General features: G+C 47.2%; 1 protein-coding gene across 10 annotated transcripts in view; it reads right to left on the bottom strand.

The window, feature by feature from the left end:
* RYR1 (ryanodine receptor 1) overlaps nt 1-15,195 on the bottom strand; it is a 135,095-nt gene that overhangs the window by 118,222 nt on the left and 1,678 nt on the right. For 8 of the 10 annotated variants that reach the window (XM_087876533.1, XM_087876531.1, XM_087876532.1 and 5 more), the window contains exons 2-4: nt 7,329-7,448; nt 6,383-6,487; nt 4,141-4,161 (exon numbers count right to left, since the gene is read on the bottom strand). In XM_087876533.1, coding sequence (XP_087732659.1) covers nt 4,141-4,161; nt 6,383-6,487; nt 7,329-7,448 — 246 coding nt within the window. The remainder of the gene's footprint in view (nt 1-4,140; nt 4,162-6,382; nt 6,488-7,328; nt 7,449-15,195) is intronic. The other 2 variants (XM_087876536.1, XM_087876535.1) reach the window with 1 other exon arrangement.

Consider the following 15,195-nt stretch of genomic DNA (forward strand, 5'->3'; position numbering starts at 1 on the left):
ACAGTGGAGTTGTCATGGTAACTGCTTCACAGTACTCCACAAGGGGGCTCCCTCTGGTAAGGAGGATTGGGATAAATAAATAACCGGGCAACGCTGGTTTATCAGCTAGTTCACAATAAAATACTATGAAATTAATGGTTGGGGAGATTTCCACGATGTCCCAATCTCATCTCTTTTAGCACTTGCCTCAAAATGTGGACCTCACCACCCCGGGGAAGAGTTCAACTCCTGCATCTTATATCTCAAGGTGCATACAATGAGTGACATCATCCTCAAAGGATGGATCTGTTTGAGTCGTGTCGGCCCAGATGTGAGCAGATCACTGACTGACTGACTGCAGAAAATGCCCATCACCACCACCACCAAAAAAAGCCAGAAGCTCCCAAGCACACTCAGGAACATCTAATTATTTCATGTATTCTTGCAGCCATAAAACTCACATCACATGAGCATGGACCCAAACTGCTATGTAGACATCATAGTAGGCCATTGTAGACATTATTGGGATAGAGGTCCCAACCTCAACAGCTTTGAGACCAGAGACCAGCTGTAGTCCAATAAAAGCCTGCAATTGTTTACTGCAGAATTCAAATTATTTGTATGACACAGAATTGTAACCTTCTCTTCCTTCGGATCAAATTATCTAGAACAGTGTTTCTCAACCTTGATAGCTTGAAGATGGGTGGACTTCAACTGCCAGAATCCCCCAGCCAGCGCTGCTGGCTGGGGGATTCTGGGAGTTGAAGTCCACCCATCTTCAAGCTTCCAAGGTTGAGAAACACTGATCTAGAATATGGGGCAGGATTCATATCCTCCTAGCTTAGCTACCTTGTAAATTGCTCCTTCTTCTAACAGCTCCCTCTGGTCTTTCCCCCACCCCACCCCATTTCATCCCAATAAAACAGCAAGAAAACAGATGTTCCCATTTGGCAGGTTCAACATGGGTTGCTTGTCAACTAGAATTTCATGGATTTTCTTCCCCAAAACGTGAACGGGGTTGAGGGATATGAGGAGAGCCAAGATCATTGCCCTTAGAAAGGCTGTGATTGTTGTGGCCTGTGCAGCTAGTAGCTGATTCCAACAGTGAGGAGGCTGGTGTGATGCTGCGCCAGCAGCCTGTGCAGCTGGCACTCGAGTCAGACAATGAGGAGGCTGGAGAAGATGTGGTGCCAGAGGCGGGGATTCAGCCAGGGCCTTCAGAACCTCCAGAAGCTCCCATAAGTGAAGAGGAAGAAGAGGAGGAGCCTCTTCTCGATGCACGGGTACGCAGAGCTGCCAAAAGGCAGGAGTGGCTCCTCAGGAGGAGGTCTCCTCGAGAGTAAGGCTTGGGGCTAATTGGCCACTCCCTTAGCCTATTTAAGGAAGGACGCCGACAGAAGCAATTTGCAGGGAACAACTTCGTTCACTCTCCTTCGTGTCCTGATCTTAGTTCTCTGCAAATTGCTTCTGGGCTTTCTGCCAACCATAGTAAGATTACGATTATTTATTCTTTGGATTCTTGTAGGCTGTTAATGCAATTAATTAACAGCCGTTGTTGTAAAAGACTGGTTTATTCAGTAAACTAAGGTTTGAACGGACTTTGTGTGTGCTGCGTTCTTTGGGGTCCGTAGCTAGGGCAGAACAGTTATGAACCTTTCTGGGACCCCATAAAGTTGCTTCTGGGTTCAAGATTTCGGTGAGTTAAGTCGAGGCAGACCACGTCCCATGATCCCAGGGTTCTCCCTCCCAACCTTCCGTTGTCCACCCTTCCCTCCTTCCCAACTCTCTGTTGTCAAGTGCAAACCACCATGTTCCTTTCGTCACACTCCATTCTACACCCAACCCGTGGAGGGTTTTCCAGAAGGAAGGAGGGGTTCACTGATAGGAACCATGCAATGAAGGGAGAAGGGACACAGGGACAATTCGGGGAAATCACAACCAACCATCAGTGGAGAAGTCCAATGGGAAGGAAGATGGGTTGAAAACGTGGAAGGAAGGAAGGAAGGAAGGAAGGAAGGAGTATGAGGGAGTGAGAGAAAGATTACTGGAGGGAAAGGATAAGGGGATCCCACCTGGTTTTCAACAAGGAAGGCCCATCACTAAGAACCGTGGGGTTGGCAAGGCCCACCCAACTTCACAAACCATCACATTGCTCGACATTTTCAGAAAAATCCCCAACTGCTCCAAAGCTTTTGTGGGACCTGCCTGTGGGACAGTTGTGAGAATGGGGACATGATAAAATAGAAAACGCCCGCTCCAGATCCTGCCCCCTTTGTGGGAATGCTGGCTCAGTTCTGGGAGATGTATCTCAATCTATCTGTATGGTAGGCGATAGGTAGCATAACTTAGAAAAAAGCAGGGTGGATAAAAATCAATGATTTTTTTAAAAAAATCAAAAAAATCAGATTTTTTTTATTTAAATCGGATTTTTTTGATTTTTATCAAATTTATTTTAATAAAAAACTTTTGGGGTAAAAATTTTGGGATAAGATAGTTTTCTATTTAAGATACATAAACAATTGAGTTTATTCAGCATGAAATGGAGCTTAGTTATGTAGCAGGAGGCTGTATATTCTGCAACACTGGGACTATCGGTGAGTCAACAGCAGGTCAAAGGAGTAGCAGAGATGACAGCTGCTCTTTAAAAATTATGATTTAAATCGAGTTGATTTAAATCAAGCCTTCTTACTAGTGATTTAAATCATGATTTAAATTGTGATTTAAAGGCATGTTAAGTATTTGTGTGTGTGTGGAGGGGGGCTATGTCAGGCCTGGACGATCAGGTCCACATTTTAAGATCCAATGAAACTGATTTATTGCTAATCATGCCAATGCAAAGGGAATCTTCTCAACGAATGGTTAGCACCTGCTTGGAATTAGATAAGGGTCTGTAGAAGATGACCAGGCTGATCCCAAGGGGGAGATCAGCCATGTCATCAGTCTGGAATCCCTATACCCTCAAAAGAGAGATCTCCAGGCCCCCACCCCCCACCCCCTTGAAGTCCATTGATTCTTATCTGGCGCCAATTCGAATTGATCATTACAGATCAGGTTCTTGATCTTGGGTATAGGTTGCAGGGAATAAATTCTCAGGGCTTTTGAACTCTTATCTTGGCTCCTGGTGCCTGATAGGATCAATGGAATTCAAGGGAGGTTGGACTTAGTTGACAGCATAAAGGATTCTAGACTAATCTCTCTTTTAACTCCACCCCCAGATTCTTCCACTCCTTCTACACTCTAGGACTGTGATGATGAAGCTATGGCACACGTGCCAGAGGTGGCATCAAGAGCCCTCTCTGTGGGCATGTGCGCTGTCGCCAGCTGCTTTTCTGGTTTCCGGTGCGCCAGCTGGACTTCATGTGCACCGGAGCGCCTGAAAACGGCCTGAAAACGGCCTGAAAACCAGCCAAAACGCAGTTTTTCAGGCCATTTTTGGGCCAAAAACAGCCAAAAATCAGGCATGCTTGTGCCGGCCAGCTGGTCTTCGGGGGCTCTGGCGCACAAAAAGACCAGCTGGCCTGCATGCGCATGAACGCACATTCCGGTTTGGGCACTCAGTGCCAAAAAGGTTTGCCATCATTGCCCTAGGACAGTGTTTCTCAACCTTGGTAGCTTGAAGATGGGTGGACTTCAACTCCCAGAATTCCCCAGCCAGCAGCACTGGCTGGGGGATTCTGGGAGTTGAAGTCCACCCATCTTCAAGCTACCAAGGTTGAGAAACATTGCCCTAGGAGCAGAACTCCTGTTTGTATGGAGTTGGGGTTAGAGGGTTTTAAGAGGCCAGATACCTCTCTTACCATCTGAAGGTACTTATAATGTCCAGTTCACCCTTCAAGATATCTCAATGCTCTTTCCCAAATGGGCCCTCCTTGACCCTTAATATAGTGTGAACTGGAAAGTCCTTCAAACCAAAACAAGTTGGGTCCTTCTAGGTTAACGCCCCAACCGTCCTACGGCAAATCAACGGACTTCTTGAAATCTGTCATTTGTGTCTCTTACAGGTTACGTTAGAGGAGGTGGGAACCCCCGAGAAGGAAAACAGGAACTGGGAGGCACACACCAAAACAGGGTAGGGAGAAGGCGGGTGAGGGGGAGAGAGAAGATTTAGAAGGAAGGGCATGAGGAGATGGGATCACGGCAGCGGCTGAAGGTAGCACCTACCCACTTGTCCAAGTCAACACCCTAGAGGGTCAGTCGGCAGATTTGAGAAGCCAAAGAAAAGAAGAGGGAGAGAAGGTGAACCATTGATGATTACTTCAGGTCAAGGGCCAACAGGCATCGCGGGATACCTGAGGCTTCCTGGATGTCTCCCTTCACCCCTTAAAAGGACCACCCACCTTCCATTCATTCACCATTCAAGACGCCCATCGGGTTCTCCCCAGCGGGAGAAGGCGGAGAACGTACCCAGGACACGCTCCGCCTCCGGTGAGGACCCATGGGATCAAACCAGGAAGTGACCCCCCATGATCAGATCTTGGTTTTTCAGCATTGCCGTTTTAGAGGGGAAATATTTTTGCATCCCACCAGCTGTTTGAGAAGCAAAAAATCAAATTGGCGAGGGGTCTCTTCTTTCAATTCTGGGATTTCTGCTGGTCAAGGCAGCTTTCCGTGATTTAGCACCATTAAGAAATAAATAACTTAGCTTCCCCACTAAAGCCAGTTAGTAGCTAGGTGCAATTAAATTTGAGACTGTGCACAGAGTTCCTAATGGAGAAGATCCCCAATTAAGACTCTCTCTCCTATTTCTACAATACAGTATTTATTCACATGTACCAGACCATCCTGTAACGTTAATTAAAATGTACCTCTGGTAACGAGGAGTATCTGTAATGACTGACATCATATCATCATCCTCTTTTAACAACCCCATATAATTCCTTGCGGGGTGGAGTCTGGGCAACTGAACGGAGCTAGCAGAGTGATTTAATGGCCAGATGCCCTTCCTGTCACCAACACGGAGTTTTATTCAGCAGATATAGTCTCAGTGTGCCCAGAGAGAGAATATCTGCCTCTATTACCTAGGATCGAACTCACCACCTCATGATTGTGAGGCGATAGCTCCACCTCTAGGCCACCGCACCACCCTAACGACTGACGTCATATATATTTTTTTAATTCAATTTGGTGTCACCCAACTCTAGGGTGACTCTTCCCCGGTCTTCAAACCCCATCCACCCAATTCCAATGCCAATGTGCCCCCTCTTCATCCAAGCTACAATGCGGAATTCTATTGCAGTGGTATGTGGGGATGACCTTGGGAGACAGGAGGAAGAGAGGCAGGCTAGGCAACAGTCAGATAAGAGGCAGCTGAGCCCATGGAAGAAATAAGGATGTTAGCAAACATCTCAGAAGACACCCTCCCTAGTTTCTGAGACTGCATAGGTGAGGGGGCAGAAATGTAAACTTTCAGGCTTGCAAGATACTGTTAATGTAACCATATAATAAAGGCACAGCTGTAGCACTCCTGGGTGTGCTTCTTATCTGGACTACCTCACAAGGCTGGCATGTGTCTATATCAGGGGTCCTCAAACTTTTTAAACAGGGGGCCAATTCACAGTCCCTCAGACTGTTGGGGGAGGGCTGGACCAGCTGGGTGGGCGTGGCTAGGTGGTCATGTGACTGGGTGGGCATGGCTAGGTCATGTGACTAGGTGGGTGTGGCCAATTTAACAGTCCATTAAACAATGCACACAAATTAAACTTTTAATTTAATTTAATTTAATTTGCTCCTGGGGGTGTTTTATTTGCTTTTGTTTGCATGGTGCTCTTTTGGTTGACTTTTCTTTTTACTAGATTGTTTTTTTCAGTTGTTTAGGAGTCTAGTGGTCCACTTCAGGAAACTCAGTTTTGCAGGAATTCTTCTCATCCCCAAGGAGCTTGAGAAATCTCTCTCTGTCTCTCTTCTCTCTTTTTCTCTATCTATCTTCTGGAAGAGGGGGGGAGGTGAAAAACGGGCCCGTTTTTGGCCTCCCGGGACATCCGCGTACCCCGTTTTTCGCCTTCCCCACCTCCAGAACGTTTCTGCAGGCCAAAATTGTTGACCTTACTTTTCTGTTCCAGCCCGTGGGACTCATGAAGGTAAGTCCTGCGCTCCGCCGAAGGGTGGGCGGGGCGATGTGGGTGGGGCAGCCTCGTGGTCCTGAGCGGGCCGGATTAATGGTCTCGGTGGGTCGCATGCGTCCCACAGGCCGTAGTTTGAGGATCCTTGGTCTATATGCATAGCTTTTGTGCCGGACGCTTGAAAGAGAGGCTCATCTGCTCACTCTAGTAAGATACTTGTAGTTCTTCTTGAATACACACTCACACACACATTCTCATCCATGGTTTTAACTCAAGGAAGCCACGCCAAGAGCTCCCCTTCTAACTCACTGCCCCCAAAGGAAGGGAAATGCTCCCCTTCTTACCTCGACACCGGCTTCCACTGTATTGGCCAGCATTTCCTGCAGGGCTCGTACGGACAAGGATTGTTCCAAAACGAAGCAGCATATCGCCAGATCCGGAGGGACTTTCTGCGTGGGGATAGAAGAGTAGGTGTGTGTTAAGGAATTTGCAGAGTAACCCTTGAATAGCAAGGGTGTGTACATGAAAGCGATTGAGAGTAGTTACGAATAAACACAGTCAACACACAAGATACACTGAGTTGTGTTTACTTTCAGGAAATAGTAAGGCACAGTCCAATAAACAGTCCAGGTCATACACATATAAAGCAGGAGATAGCCAAAACAGTCCAGGGATAATCCAATAACAAAGTCTTCTTACCAGTCGTCGTAGTCATTCACAATAAACAGTTCTTCTGGATTTGCAAACAGTAGCATACAGAGATATCAGAGAGCAAGAACAGCAAAGAGAAACAAACCATGTTTCTAGCTCCCTCTTAAGGACATTGGCTACAGAGCTAACCAATCAGGGCGCAGTATGATGCAATACAGCAGTCTTAAAGCTACATTGATGGCTTATATATTGCCAACCCAACAAGTTAGGTATTAGTCACTTCCTAACAGTGTGGTTTCTTTTTTCTTTCTTTTTTTATCAAAATATCAAATCAATGCATGAACTGTGTAGCACATGAGTGTCATACATTCTAATACAAATAAAACTAATCAGGTTAATCATAATCCTTACCTTCAATCCGCTTATATATTTCTAATAACAATGCATGCTTATATTAAGTTCTAGTCTATCACCGGGAGCATTTCACCCCTGAAAAAAAGCCAACTTCTCCAGACCGATAGACTTCAATACCTAATTCCCAGTATGAAAGCAGGTGGCCACAGGCTAGAGAGGGCAGGTTAAGCTGCTGTTTATACACCTTTTCAGTCCCATACCTGGGTCACCTGCCTCGGTACACACCTGAGCATTAGAGGTAGGTTCCAGAAAACAGAGCCGATTTCCAAAGCCTTCGGTAGCCAGACATAACTTCAGCTGTTCATTGAAGACTACGGCGGAACATTGAAGGACAACCTCATCATCCTAAGGGAGAAAAAAAAAATTGTTCAGAATTAGACATATTTTAGGTCACTCCTATTGGAATTCCAATAGGAATATGAAACGGCTACTCTTCAGAAGTATTTTTCAAACTTGGCAACCATGCCGGCTGGGGAATTCTCGGAGTTGCAGTCCACACCATCTTAAATTTCGAAGGTTGAGAAACACTGCCTCCTCCCTCATCCCCTGCATATGGTCAACTTAAAACCCTAGTTAGTAAGACCACACCTGGAATACTGCAATCAATTCTGGTCCCCATACCACAAAAAAAAAAAAAGATGTTGAGACTTTGGAAAAAGCTCAGAGAAGAGCAGCTAAGATGATCAAAGGCCTGGAGACTAAAACATATGAAGAATGGCTGCAGGATCTGGATTTGGTTACTCCAAAGCAGTGTTTGTCAACCTTGGAAGCTTGAAGATGGGTGGACTTCAACTCCCAATATCCCCCAGCCAGCTACCAAGGTTGAGAAACACTGTGCTAAGCCATCAACAAGGAAATATGGATCATCTTCATCCCAAACTAAACGAAAGAGTGTCTTCCTTATTGTTAAACCTGAGATTCCTTCTGTCCTAACAGCTGGAGTGGCAGCCACATGGGGGGATTCTGGGAGTTGAAGTCCACCCATCTTCAAGCTTCCAAGGTTGAGAAACACTGCTCTAAAGAAAAGAAGAATTAGGGGGGACATGACAGCAGTATTCCAGTATTTGAGGGGCTGCCACAAAGAAGAGGGGACAAATTATTCTTCAAAGCCCCAGAGGGCAGGATAAGAAACAATGGCTGGAAACTAATCAAGGAGAGAAGCAACATGGAATTAAGGAGAAGCTTCCTAACAGTGAGGACAATTAACCAAACAGCTCAAAACAGCTGACATCCTGTGAGGAGACCTTCAAAACCACCAAGCAATGTCTACCTCTCCCAGGTCCTTGGGAAAGGACTCGAGAAGTGGACAAAAATTGTCCAATCGAGTCTAAACACCTGGTTGACTGCGTGACAACGCGTCATTTATGAAACCTGTACGCCAGCAGATTCCGAACGACTCTGGGCGACTCGCAACAAGGAAACCAAGAAATTGCAATCATAAAATCCCAAAAGAGGAGATGAACGTGGAAAACTGCTTTTCCTCGAATAATCTCTGTTACCGGTAGATAAAACAAAATAAAAATCAGGTTGCATGAAAAACCTTCCGGGCTAGAGAGTCTTATTTTTCGAGCTGGGCTTCCTGTCCTTCAACAATTCCCACCCCCCCCACCTCAAAATCAGAAGCGACGTGGTGCAAAGCCTGCTTCATTCATGACCATCAAACTGGAGGGAGAAGACTTCCTATCAGACCACCTGCCAGAACTGGCAGCCTTCATCAATCAAGGGCACCGTGAAGCAAACCTGCAGCACCAGTGCAGGGAATTAAAGACAGGGAGGCACGTGCGCACCAGCCAAAGAGCCGAGATGCGCAACCAAGGATGGGAGACCTTGGAACGCAGCCACGATGGGGAAGGTGACTCAGGAAGGAGCCAGGACGAGGACATCAGCGTCCTCCATCCAGCCGACAGATGCTTCTCCACCCTGCTGGTGTAGGCGACGCGGGCCGAGAATCATCATCATCTACTTTTAATGATCCCATAATCCATTGTGAAGTGGAGTGTGGGCAACTGATAGGAGCTAGTAGAGTGTTTACTGGCCAGATGCCTTTCCTGTTGCCAACACGGAGTTTTGTTCAGCAGATATAATCTCATTGTGCCCAGGGAGAGAAACATCTGCCTCTACTACGACCAGACTCAACAGCCTCCTGATTGTGAGGCGTTAGCTCCAACTCTAGGCCACCACACCACTCTCGACGCGGGCCGAGAACGAGGATAGGAAATCAGGATAGTCCTTGACTTACTTATTCAGTGACCGTTCAAAGTTACGACAGCACCGGAAAAAAAAGTGACTTACAACCATTTTTCATACTAATGACCGTTGCGGCCTCCCCGCGATCAAAATTTGGAAGTTGGCCACTAGCTCGTTATTTATGATGGTCGCAAATGTCCCTTTTGACAAGCAAAGTCAACGGAGAAAACCAGATTCATTTTACAACCCGGCGACTAACTTAACAACGGCAGCGATTCGCTCAAACCACTGCGGCACAAACTGTCTCGCTTAGGAACAAACGTTGGGAGCTACGTGACGGTCGTAAGCGAAGGACTACCCGTCATTTCGTAATTTTCACCTTTTTCATTTTTGGAAATTTAATACACTTCTTAAAAAAAAATAAATGTATTTTTTTTAAAAAAAAAATCTAAAATGTGCCCTGATATACCTTCTTTCCCCCAGAAGCCCCCCCCCCCCGCCCCTCTCATTCCATCTGGCTGATCTTCAAACTGAGCTGGCTCGTCGCCCCTGGAGATCAGGTTCCTTGGCAAACTATTTCGGCCCTGGGAATGTGCGCCATCAGCTGGGGCTTGTGCAGAGAGATGCCCTGCCCTCCCTCCCACAAGCCCGGCTGAGTTTAGGGTCTGTTAAACCCCCCCCCCAACCACCCAAGAGATGGGGAAGGGGCTCCACCAAACTGCTGGCTGGGGAATTCTGAAAATTGGAAATGCAGACCCCTTAAAAGTCTCCGAGGTTGGGGGAAACAAGAGTTCTCCACCCAAACTAACCCATTCTGGGCAACCTTCAAACTCCCCAAAATCTGTAACTTGACTTCAAACCAACCCACGAGAGTCAAAATTAAAATGGAATCCTTGGAAAAAAAGCCCGTTTGGAGGATGGCTGGGATTTTAGAACTTTTTTTTTTAGCCAGGGGAAAAAAAAATTGAGGGGGGGAAAAAATTGAGAAACAGAAAGATCAAACTTCCTGTTTGAAGCCCCTCTTCCCTACCCACCCCCCATGTCTCACCCGCCTTCGTTCACCGTTCCCCTGGGCCCTAGGGAGGGGAAATGAGTATTTTTGGTCTCTGCACCTGTTCGAAGCATTCCTACTACTCTGGGTAAGCACATAGCTCAGAGCCCGGGGAACTTGCTGACATACAAACACACTCACATACGCACATGCCTTCCAAGACAAGAGTGACTTTTGGGCAAAACAGACTCGAGGGCACGCTCACACCAAAGGTGAACAGGAGAGATCTGTACTCCCCAAGTAAGCATGGAATAAAAAAAAAAAGTTGTGCAAAAGAACTTTTGTGATTCTTGTGATTAACCGATGAGGATGGTTGGATATGAGCAATCAGGAACCACTACATTGCACAAAGTTTAAAAAAAAATTTACTAGGAATTTGTAGTTTGGGAATAAACATATTTACATTTCAGTTCTCTAGAATTGAAATGTAAAGGGTACCCTAGGGGCCATCCAGTCCAACCCTCTCTTTGCTCAGTGCAGAATTACCAGAGCTGGATTTTTCAAACTTGGCCAAGCTAAGACGTGTGGACTTCAACCCCCAGAATTCCCCAGCTAACATGGGAATGGAAGCATGGGAACTGAAGTTCACATATCTTAAAGTTGCCAAGTATGAAAAACACTGTGCTAGAGCAGAGGTCTCCAACCTTGGCAACTTTAAGCCTGGAGGACTTCAACTCCCAGAATTCCCCAGCCAGCTGACTGGGGAATTCTGGGAGTTGAAGTCCTCCAGGTTTAAAGTTGCCAAGGTTGGAGACCCCTGTGCTACAGCATCTCTGTGTGTGTCTCTCACACAAACACACACACACACACACACACACACACACACACACCTCTGTTTGAAGACCTTTAAGCAAAGGAGAACTCACTCCATCATGCAGCCTGTTCTATGGGCTAACTGTTCATATTGTACGATAAAGATAAGGAACTTAATTCCCTGCAATAAAACCATCTGTAATAATTTCTTTGGGGTCCTTGGTGCTCCCTGAGCTTGGCTGCTTTCTTGCAGACGTTTCATGATCCACCTAGGTAGCATCATCAGTGCTATTATGTTTGCAGAGTTTACAGAGAGCAAACCCCGCATCCCTCTAGCACCGATGACGTTACCTAGTTTGGTAATGAAATGCCTGCAATTAAAACAACTAAACTCCAAGAGCGCTAAGGACCTCACAGCCCTCCTCCTCCTCCTCCTCCTCCTCCTCCTCCTCCTCCTCCTCCTCCTCCTCCTCCTCCCCCTCTCAGCGAACCCCCACTCCCTTCTAGCACTGATGATGTTACCTAGCTGGGTCACCAAAACGTCTGCAAGAGAACCATCAATCTCATACATAGAACAACAAAAAAACCCCTTATTTCAATGCCAAGCTACAAATATTCTCTTCTATTTCTTTTTTCATACACAGGATGTTTTAATGCAGTCCAGAAGCACTATTCAGAACTTTTCTTCTTCTGAAAAACAGGGATGTAAGAATTCCTGTTGAGGAACCTGGGAAGTTGCAATACCAAACTCAACCTCAGCCTGGAGAATGCTATCAAAAGAGGAACAAGGTCAGCGGCTTCCGATTTTGGTCCCTGGGCTAAAATATCCCTCTTGATGGGAGTTCCTCCTCTCTCCATACCTTGGATTGCCAAGCCAGCATGCATGGACTTCAACTCCCAGAATTCCCCAAGCCAGCATGTTGTCGAGGGAATTCTGGCACTTGAAGTCCACAAGCTTAAAGCTGTCAAGAGTTGAGAAAGATCGCCCTATTAACAGTAGGAGATGAATAAGGAGATGATGCAAGTATATTTTTAGTTTAAAATATTTGAATTAAGAATCTAATACTATTTTTTCATTAATATACAAAGTAGAACACTATATATCCTGTTGATGACAAAAAGTATATATGTAGAATATCGTGTGGGTTTTGTAGGTGGTGCGGGTTTTGTTTGTCTTTGTATTGTCTTTATATTTTTGTTTATATTTAATAATAAAAAAAATTGGGAAAAAAAAGAGAAAGATCGCCCTAGAGAGAGAAAGAGAGACAGCGTGGTGTGGTGGTTAAAGCAGTGGAGTGGAGAGACTCATTCTCACATCTTGCCAGCTGGGCAAGACTCTGAGCCAGACACTTTCTCTCAGCCCTAAGAAGCCTGCAATGGCTAACCTTTCTTGAAAACGTTACTAAGAAAAAACTGCAGAGGCTTCTCCAGGCGGATTTCCAGTAGTTAAGGCTGACTTGGATTGTGACAGCAACTGCGGTCCTAAACCTGAGAAGGCCGTTTGTAAGGAACAGCCCTCAGCTGTCAACCTGAGATAAATAAAGGTTAGTAACCAGAGAAGCTGCCGTGCAGGCCGCAGTTTCCCTGTGACTCTCTATGGAAGTAAAGGGTAGATTTTGGAAGAAGCAAGGCAGAAAACCTGAAAAGCATGGCAGGTTTTGGACTTGGGTGTTGGAAGAGATTCCTGAGGATTCCGTGGGCAGCCAAGACAAGAAACCGACGGATCCCTCAACAAATCAATCCAGAAGTCTTACCCGAGGGAGAAATTTGTACAAGGCTGAAATTGTACTTCGGACACATTGTGCAAAAACCCAGCTCTCTGGAGAAGGCTTTAATGCTGAGGGAGGGAGGGGAGAAAGGAGGGAGGGAGGGAGGAAGGAAGGGGAAGGAAGAAAAAAGAAAGGAGGGAAGGAAGGAAGGAAGGAAGGAAGGAAGGAAGGAAGGAAGGAAGAAGGGAAAAGAAAGGGAAAGGGGAAAGGGAGGGGAGGAAGGAAGAGGAAGGAGGGAAGGAGGGAAGGAAGGAAGGAAGGAAGGAAGGAAGGAAGGAGGGGACGGAGGAGGGGACGGAGGAGGGAGGGAGGAAGGGGAAGGAAGGAAAAAGGAAGGAAGGAAGGAAGGGAGAAGATAAAAGAAAGGGAAAGGGGAAAGGAAGGGGAAGGAAGGAAGGAAAAAGGAAGGAGGGAAGGAAGGAGGGGAGGGGAGGAAGGGAGGGAGGGGAGAAAGGGAGGGAGGGAGGAAGAGGAAGGAAGGAAAAAGGAAGGAAGGAAGAAGGGAAAAGAAAGGAAAAGGGGAAAGAAGGAAGGAAGGAAAAAAGGAGAAGGAAAAGGAGGAGGGGGAGAAAAAGGAAGGTGAAGGGCCTTAATAACAGCAATGTCCCAAAGCTGCTTTTCCAAAAGGCCACTGGATTTTGTTTTTGTTTTTCCTTGAAAACATTTCACTCTTCATTGCAAGAAGCATCTTCTGTTCTGGGGAAGGTTTTTGAATGAGAAGCGAAACATTTTCAAGCCAAAAAAACCACAAAACCCCAAGAAAATCCAGTGGCCTTTTTGGAAAAGCCCCTTTGGGGCAACCGTGTCCTGGATGCCTCGAGCATCTCCACAGACGACCGGCAACCAGACGACCTTGCAACGCTGGAAAACCCGAAAGCCCAGAGAGGGGCCGATTTCCTTGGGAGAAACTCTTGCTACATCAACTTGATGGGACAGATCACCTGGCGAGATCAGGCTTGGGAAAAACCTTCAGCTTCACCACGGCATCTCGGCCGGGACCAAACCCCTGTCCTGAATGTGCCCTTGTGTCCATTCGCACGTGCCCTTCCGCTCGCAAGCGACCCGTCTCTGGAGAGACGGTTGTTGAAAGCTCTCCAGGCCCCTCTGAGGTTTCCAGAAGCAGAGAGTCCCTGCCCCATGGAAGAGGCATCTCTCAGCTTGCACCCCAGAGGAAGAGGGGAGCAAACAGTTATCCAAGTTAATGGGGGAGAACGCAAGTTTGGATAGATGCAAATTGGGTGGGGGGGGACAGGACAGGACAGGCCTGAGGTTCCTGCTTGGCCATCCAAGGTCCAGCAAGATTTGCCTGTCTCAGGGGAGGAGGAAGAGGAGGAGGAGGAGGAGGAGGAGGAGGAGGAGGAGGGAAGCCGAGTCGAACCCAGCACCCTCCACTAAGTCTCAAGACGCCACCTGTTCTCAGCCAGCTGGGCCGATCAGGATCCGTCCGCTTTGGAATAGGAACGGGCTCTAATTTTAGTGTCGCTCAGCCCCGGCGGGAAAGAAATAGAGGCCAAAACTTCAACGGGAAGGGAAAAAAGATAGACCTTTCCTAGCCATGGCTGCTCCGGATTACGGTATTCTGGGTCTTGCTTTGTGTTTCATCGGCCCTGCCCGTCCCGGTTATTCCCAAACCCACCCAGCCGATTTCCCACAAAAGTGGAAGAACGACCACAACTGGCAAGAAAGCTTCTTTGGGGCCCCCTCCCCAAAATTGAGGCACAAAAATGCCTTCCTTGTTGGCTGCTGGCATTGAACGGGAAACGGGAGAGAGAGGACACCCCAAGGTTGTGTGAATGCGGGCAGAGGGGGATAGATGAGGGAGATTGTTTCTCCCCCCCCAACTCTTGCCTGGCCATGAAGAAGCTAAGTAGGCAGGCCCACCCCCCAGATATCAAGGGGGCTGTGTGACCCCCTCCCTCCCTGGCTCTTCCTCTCCTCTAGGTTGGCCAAATTTTGGGCCCAGAAGACCAACTCTTTCCAGCCATGTCCCAAAGAAGGCGGGGTGAGGGTGGGATCACTTCAATTAAAAGCCCCCAACCCCCAAATTCATCTCCCCCCCAGCAGGGAAACCAAAACTCTCCTTCAGCCAAAGGGCATCAAACCACCCAACTCCCCAGACCGCACTAAGACCCAGCATGTGTCCGTCTCGCGTTCACACGTTCGCCCGGGGAAATTCTTACTCCCAACTTTCATCTGACCTTCTTCCCTGCCCTTCCTCCTTCCCTTCCTCCTCTGCCACCTCACTTTGCTTTCCTCTGATCGTCTCCACTGGGGGTCCCGCACTAAGAGCCCCTTTTCCACACAGCCCAGAGGGACGATTTTCGCCCTGTTA

Source organism: Pantherophis guttatus, chromosome 10, assembly GCF_059756535.1.
Source record: "Pantherophis guttatus breed Tessera chromosome 10, ASM5975653v1, whole genome shotgun sequence".
Taxonomy (NCBI): domain Eukaryota; kingdom Metazoa; phylum Chordata; class Lepidosauria; order Squamata; family Colubridae; genus Pantherophis; species Pantherophis guttatus.